Source organism: Micropterus dolomieu, linkage group LG03 (assembly GCF_021292245.1).
Source record: "Micropterus dolomieu isolate WLL.071019.BEF.003 ecotype Adirondacks linkage group LG03, ASM2129224v1, whole genome shotgun sequence".
Taxonomy (NCBI): Eukaryota; Metazoa; Chordata; class Actinopteri; order Centrarchiformes; family Centrarchidae; genus Micropterus; species Micropterus dolomieu.
The window spans coordinates 19,454,430-19,461,926 of NC_060152.1; the positions used below are offsets into that span (position 1 = coordinate 19,454,430).

The 7,497-nt window shown below is 40.6% G+C and overlaps 1 protein-coding gene across 2 annotated transcripts; it reads right to left on the reverse strand.

Annotated features, from left to right (window-relative positions):
* Positions 1–4,252: 4,252 nt before the first annotated feature.
* Positions 4,253–7,359, reverse strand: LOC123967868 (hyaluronan synthase 1-like). Of its 2 annotated transcripts, XM_046044199.1 has the most exons (5): positions 6,362–7,359; positions 6,045–6,270; positions 5,780–5,912; positions 5,580–5,671; positions 5,172–5,469 (listed from the first exon to the last, which is right to left on the reverse strand). In XM_046044199.1, exons 1-5 carry the CDS (start codon positions 7,055–7,057, stop codon positions 5,306–5,308), a joined length of 1,311 nt encoding a protein of 436 aa, XP_045900155.1. In that variant the 5' UTR covers positions 7,058–7,359; the 3' UTR covers positions 5,172–5,305. The 2 variants fall into 2 exon arrangements, with proteins under 2 accessions (XP_045900154.1, XP_045900155.1); XM_046044198.1 differs by having other exon boundaries at positions 4,253–5,671; positions 6,362–7,357.
* Between the last annotated feature and the right edge of the window lie 138 nt (positions 7,360–7,497).

A 7,497-nucleotide genomic window follows, 5' to 3' on the forward strand; every position in this document is an offset into this window, starting at 1 on the left:
GGAGGGGCACGATGGGAGGCTCCACTACCTGACAGTTGTGGGGTGCCTGTGTCACAACTACCCTCCAATTTTAACTGCACCTTAGTTACCACACACCTCATCTTTACTCCACCATACAACACTTCACAATCCATGACATGCATCCAACACAAACAATACATTTACAGAGGCAGGCAGAGGGGTTGAAGGAGTGGGGGAGATTCTCATTGGCCTCGTGTCCTACCCCTGGAGCCCCGGGCATCGGGGGTGCTGTGGGGTTGGTGACGGCCTTGCCTGATCTGGGTGTGCTGGGGGGGGGTCGGGGCTCCCCTGGCGTGGGGGCCCGCTCTTGACCGTTCTGGGGACTCGGGCTTGTGGCCTTTGCTCATATCTGGGCGGGTGGTGTGTCCCTGGGCCTGGGGGCCCGTTGTCTCCTCTCCTCGCCTGGGCCCTCTTCAGCAGAGGTGAGGTTCCCGCTGCTTCCCCCTGCCAGCTCTCTCACAGTGGGGGCATTCGGGAGTCTCTGGGGCGCATGGCCGGCGTTGTTGGGGTAGGTTTTGGTGCTCCTCCTTGGGGGTGCTTGACTGGGGGAGCTAGGCCCCCGTCAGGGCATGAGATCGTCCTCGGGGGCTGCTGGCACTGCCTGCACTGTAGGGCAGGATGCCTCTGGCTGGGCTAGGGGACCATTGGCCTGGTTCTCCCGCGTTATCGCTCCCTGGCAGCAGGGAGCTTCCCGGCCTTGGCTTTCTGCTGTTCTTCCTTGGGGCGGGGTACAGCTTCCCCCGGGACATGCGGTCTGGGGTCCTTTGCACTTTGGGGGGTCGCGGGGTGCCCTGGCTTCTGGGGCTGGGGGTCTCTGCGCGGGTCCGATTGCGGCTTGGTCGGCTGCGGTGGGATTGTGGGGCGATTGTCGATGCATCTTGATGCATTGAGCTTCAAGATGCATCGAGAAATAAATACCATGGGTGAAAATAAATAGGGCAGAAAATGCGACGCAAGAACAAAACAGACAAAAATATTAAAACACACACATAAATAAATACATTTAAAAAAGAAGTAATTAATAAATGAAGTTGAAGATTATAACGGACAATAAATAAATAAGGTAATTAAAATAGATATATACATTTATGTCTCCTTGTATAATTTAATTACTACCTACATTTATTTATTTACTTTATTTTTTTGTGTATTCAATCGGATTCTTATTTATTTATTGAGCATTTATTTATTTATTTCTGTATTTATTTCTGAATGTGTCAGGATCGGTCCTCCATATAGATAGTCCTTAGGGAGGGAAAATACTTATTAAATAATTTCCTTAAACTTTCTACATGATCGTATGAACCATAGGCGCATATATATAGTTTTTCATTGGAATAATACTTTTTATCAAATACAGTCATTAAGCACATCATTGATGAGCTGGTAGTGATAGATGATCTATCTCAGAGATACAGTACCAGGCCTGTAACGGTGAGGCTTTTCCACACAACCAGTAACGGCTGGGGCATCTTTCAGGTAGTCTTAGTAGCATCCTTTGGGCTTTGCCACTGCCAGATTTAGGTGTTATGCTGAGATTGTTTATATTCTTTCTCCGGAAAGTTTAAAAAAAACAAGATCTTATGAACCATTAACAACTCATATATAAATGGTTTGTCATTAAAATAATACTTCATTTATAAATAGTGAACCAATCATGTATAAAGTATGAAAATACAATTATTAAGCACATTATAAATGAGCTTATTAATAAAGAATACAACATATACAACTATGTTTATAAATGAGTTACTAATGTGTATTAATATAAGAACAATGGTTTATAAATGATGAATAAAAAATGTACTAATACTTATCTACACATTATGAAGCAGTTGTCAACAAAGAATAAAACATTTATAACTGTGTTTATGAATGACTTACTAATGTGTATTAATGTATGAACAATGCTTTATAAATGATGCATTCCGTATTATTAATACTTAACTAATGCTTTATAGTGTGTAGTTATTATAAAGTGCTACCTAACTCTTTATGGAAGGATTGGGAAATGTTCCAATATATAAATATTGATATTTTCATCACAGCATGACACAAATCACACCACACAACACCAAAACGTCTATGAACAGAAAATATACGTAACACACAAATACTCCGGCAAAATTGTTAACAAAAAATTGCAAAATAGTTTTTCTTAAGCCACGAGGCTGCCAAGTAAAATGAGAGTGGGATTGGGAAAGGTGACACCATAATATGAAATAATAGCTATCATATCAATAATTATCATCAGTACATTCCTCAACTAATACATTTGGGTTTTTAATTGGTGGGCTGGTGTTGAAGGCCAGCTTGGTGGTGGGGATGAATCTTAACAGTGTGGAGGCAGTGACTGAGAGGATCAGAGGGAAGCTGAAAGCCATCATGGATAACCCCTCTCATCCTCTCTTGAGGTAGCTCAGGAGCACTTTCACCCGCGGATTAATTCAGCCTGTGCCTCAAAGCGCTTCAATTCAATCAATTCAGTTGCTTTATTGGCATGAATGTTTAGGTTAAACAATATTGCCAAAGTGGTTTGCAGCAAAAAAAATCAAAGTTTACATTTTGAATATAACAAGAATAAATGCAATGACTATTTATGCACTTGGGAAGCTCATCTGTGCCATCAGCTATCAGACTCCACATCGCCACAGCACCTAGCATCTCCCATCTCCGCTGACAGAGACTCTCAACTGACAAGCACAACTCTCTCTCTATCCCACTGAGCACACGTACAATACCTCTGGAACTTTGCACATGTACAGATATGCACAAGGACACCATACATTATATTGTTTGAATATGGGGTGTACATTTTACATATTTGATTCTGATTATTGATCCTACTTTTATTGTCTATTGTGTTTTATTCTTTCTTCTTTGCACTAGATACCCCTGTGCTGCTGTGTCAATTCTTATCTTAATTGATCTTATCTTCTTTAACAAAATGATTTCCTCCAGAGGCACAGCTCAGCCAAAGAGGGCAAATGGACTATTGCTCATGTAACTTTGGACCCCCTTGTGCACCTATACCTTGCTTCCACTCTTATTACCACAGTCACACACATTTTTATGATGTCACTTCAACCATTTTAGATGTCTGTTGTTGTGTTTACATCAATCTTAAGAATAGTAATAATATGCAGATAGATGTGTCTCAATATTACTTGTGTGAAAAGATCAATAATCCATGTGTAAATGTGTAGTCTATAAATCTGGGGTCAGGCTAGATGACAAAGATCTCTAAGTATTATATAATGTCATACATTTGGGTGCAAAGGACATCCAGGCTGATAAATCAGAAGAAAAGAAAAATACGTTTTCCATTTACACCTAGAGAACTTAATTCTATTTCCACAGATTGGCAGGATCCTCTCTGTCACATTTACCTCAACATTATTTGTGTAAACAAATTAACAATCCATGTGTAAATATTTAATCTGTAGAACACCTTTTCACAAATACAATTTTTTTTAAACAAATATCTTTTGCCATATTGCAACATACACAAACAAATTCCACAAATAAAAAAACATCTGTGAATATACATTAAATTAATAAATACATATTAATTAATAAATGAATTAATACACTTAATAAAGAAATTAAAGCATTTGTGAATGTCATCCTAACATTTGCAACTTTTTAGGCATTTATGAATCCAGTTGTTGTGTTTTTGTGAATCTCAGTTCTTCGCTTGTTGATTTGCATTTTACATCAGCATTAGAGTGTGTTTATTTTTTCTATGCAGATTATCTAGTACACATTTTCGTATACATTTCTATTTGACTATGAAAGGCATGAGGATGCTTGTGGGCAACTTTTAGTTGGCATATTATAAAAGACCACTCACTTGGAAGACTACAGGGAGATCCTTGACACTTAGCCTAACCACTGCCACTGTCAGGCATTTTCATATTTTTTTATCAGTATAGTGAAGTCTTGTCAAAACTGTGACTGTGGTTCTGTACAACATGGACATTCACTGCCACACAGGTCAGGTGTCCCACTAATGTTAGCAACTACACTAATGCTAACACAGAAGAAGTGTAAGATGCTGGTGTGTAGCGTGAAGCCTAATTTGACGTCATGTTACATTTTGCTTTCAATCATTGTGTCACCTGTAAACTGTATCACGTAACTGAGTGTGATTTGACTTATTTACCCAGTCAAACTTTCTGTTGTTCTCTGTACTGTAAATAATGATTTTCAGTCAAACTGTAGAACTGTAGAAGTTAGAAAAATATTTGATTTTTATTTATATAAATGGTTTCCAAAACCATCATTTATTTCACATTTTCAGACAACATCCAGCCTTTCCAACAAACAATACCAAACGTATATACAGAAAACTTACATGTCAATCTGACAAACTGCCATTTTCTGTATTTTCAAGTAGGTCTGCAATGCTGCAGAAAGTGCCAACCAGGATCCAGTGCAATAACAACAACAACAAAGTGAAACATCCATAAGGGGTGGTCTTTGTGTTGCTAAAGCAATACACATACCCCAAGATCCACATCCATAAAAACAAAATGTTATTTGAATAGCACTTTCTCAATCTTTAGATGTCATGAATAAATATCTGATGGAAGGCCATCTCTGCCATCATAATCTGACAAAGAGAAACCTGAGTGTGTGGGCCAGAAAGCCTTCATTACAGTTTCATTTAAATGTGCAACAACATCTCCATATGAGTCAAACATTTGTCCTCATATATAACAGTAAAAAAAATTCAAAAATGTCTGGTACTATGGATGGTATTCATTTAATCAGTTTCACCAATACTTGTTAAATTGTTCATTTTTTAAAAGTTTGTTAGAAAATCAGTTGTGTAAGAATCCTTCCGTCCATCAGTTACTTCAATGCGCGACAAAATAAATAAATGAATAAAGGTATAACTATAAGGTAAATGGTTGAACTCAAATAAATTATATTCCTTCTGTTAGTTCTTCACAGGACACTTTGGACCTACACACCACTCAAAGTGTAACTTTGGGAGCGTTTTCTACATAACCTTCGGAACCACACCCAGTAGAGGATCAGCATAAGCAGCCAGTAGCACATGTAGGCCACACAGCCAAAGATAAGAAACTTGGTCTCCAGTTTCTTGGCTGGAGATGACCAGTCCAGTTGACTCTCCTTGTAGATTCTGTAACCGATCCCACTTAATAAAATTAATGTCCACACTGACAGTGGGAGGAGGGGCATGTAGTTTCCTACAATCTTACGTCTACCTGATGTCCCCCAGCTGCTTTTGGTCATGGTGAGAATGGCAAAGTACTTAGCAGGTAGGAGGCTGGTCATGTACAGAACCGAGTAGAGAGACATGAACAACATCACCATGTTTTGGCGCAAGGCACAGGCATAAGCCGCTTTCACCAGCGCGATCAGCTGGATGCAGACCAGGACCCAGAGGATATCCCACGCTGAGCCTGTCCAAAACAGCTGGATGATGGTGGCAGTGACAAAGAAGGGAAAAATACCTGAGACAATGGACTCATAGGTCATCCAGAGATGGTGCTTGTGCCACCACATTGCATTGTAGAGCCACTCACGGAAGTAAGATTTTGTCCAGCGAGTCTGCTGGTTGAGCCAGCGCAGAAACTGTGCAGGTGTTTCTGTGTAGCATTTGGAGCGGGCTGTGTATCTAAAGGAAATGGCAAAAATAAAATCCATGAAACTTCCTCATTTTACTAAGATTACACTATCAAGATGAATGTGTCATATCTGTGCACATTATTGATAAGCGTCTTACTTTGTGGCATAGCCCATGCTCAGCATTCGGTTGGTAAGATGCCTGTCATCACCAAATGTGCAGTGACTTCCCAAAAACTTCTGATTGTACCAGGACTCCAGAAACTGCTGGAGGAGATCATTCCTGTACAGACCTTCATTGAGCAATTCAAGAAACCACAGACACAAATTTTACTCACAGTGAATTACAACAGGGCATTAAAGCTATGACTACAAGCTTGACATGTAGAATCATTGCTTTGACAGAAAAACTAATTTTCTCTTACCCAAAGGACCACTTATGCAGGACACACAGTTGAAGAAGGACTGGCAAGACCTTTCGACGTTGAAAGCCATCCAGTACCGAAGACTGCTCATGAAGCTGATTAAAGAGTCTTTCATGTTGAGGATCATCACATCCCCTCCCACAGCACCGTACTTGAGGTTGCTCTCCAACACTTTACATAGTTCCACGGTGGCCAGGGAGTCCAGCATAGTGTCCGAGTCACACACCTGAGGAAGGAGAAAGAGTGATGTCATAAACAAATGTGCAACACTGCAATTTTTTTTCATAAAATCATCTTCACTGAAAAAAAATACATACCTGCACATAGTCTACTGATGACCCGAGTGCTTTAAACGCTGTGTACATCACCTCCCGCTTGCCGCCCCACTTCTGCATGATGCACACGCACCTCCTGCTCTGGATCAGCCGCTCTACCTCTTTTCTCTGTGGATCCTCTCCTGGTGAATGATCAGCATCCCCTCCTGGGACGTTTACTGTAGCCATTTCTACATCCTGCTGGGCCTGGGTGGGGTTCCATGTGTGGTAGTTGTTCCTCCACACATAACAGCCAGGGTCTTGGTCAGCAAATATCTCATTAAACATGTCCATCATGTATTGGTCCTCAGGTTTGTTTCCGTCTATCACCATGATGATGCGCAGCAGCTCAGGGGGATACTTGAGGGCCCTGACAGAGCTGAGGCACTCTCTGAGATATGCGGGGTCCTCCTGGTAAGCTGATATCGTGAGGCCAATAGTTTTGGTAAAGGTGCACGGGTTTGTGCAAGCTTTCATTCGCCTGTGCTCAATGAAGGCAAAGAAGCTCTGGACAAGCAAGTGGAGTGCAAGCAGAAGTCCATAAAAGCCAAAGGAGATGAGTCCATACAAGGAGGTCACCAGCTGGAAACCACAAACATAGGCCCACACCATCACGCCCAGGACCAGCAGTGCAAAGAGGAAAGTGAGGATGGTGCGGATAATTGAGCCCAGCTTCTTCAATAAAGGTTTTAGCTCCATTGTATATCTTTACCTAAGAGACACAAACACTTCACATGTTAGTTTGGCTATTACATGCATAAAGGATGATTTGCTACTGGTCCTGATCATGCTAAATATGGGCACAGACAATCATGGCACTGTGGTTTGGAAAAAAAGGGTGTATTAAATGGAATTAGTTTTTTTGTGGACTTTTGTAAGACATGTTAACAAGCTATACAAGCTGGAAAATAGTACGGCTACCAGGCATACAAAAAGATTTACATTTACATTTATTATTTGGCAGACGCTTTTATCCAAAGCGACTTACATTTGAGGAACAAGCTATAGTCTAGTATTTATCAAGATTGACCTGCCATGAAACTTCTTTCTGTTTCTCTTTCTGGTTTTGCACATTATCTTGCAACTAACCTTTGTAGGCTATATAATATGTATATATATATATATATATATATATATAT

Bases quoted from the DNA above. Each gene is read 5' to 3' on its own strand.
- LOC123967868 (XM_046044198.1), bottom strand. From the start codon at position 7,057: ATGGAGCTAAAACCTTTATTGAAGAAGCTGGGCTCAATTATCCGCACC. The intron at 6,271-6,361 runs GTATGTATTTTT...CTCCTTCCTCAG, and splicing joins CATCAGTAGACTATGTGCAG to GTGTGTGACTCGGACACTAT. The intron at 5,672-5,779 runs GTAAGACGCTTA...CATTTCCTTTAG, and splicing joins AGCATGGGCTATGCCACAAA to ATACACAGCCCGCTCCAAAT.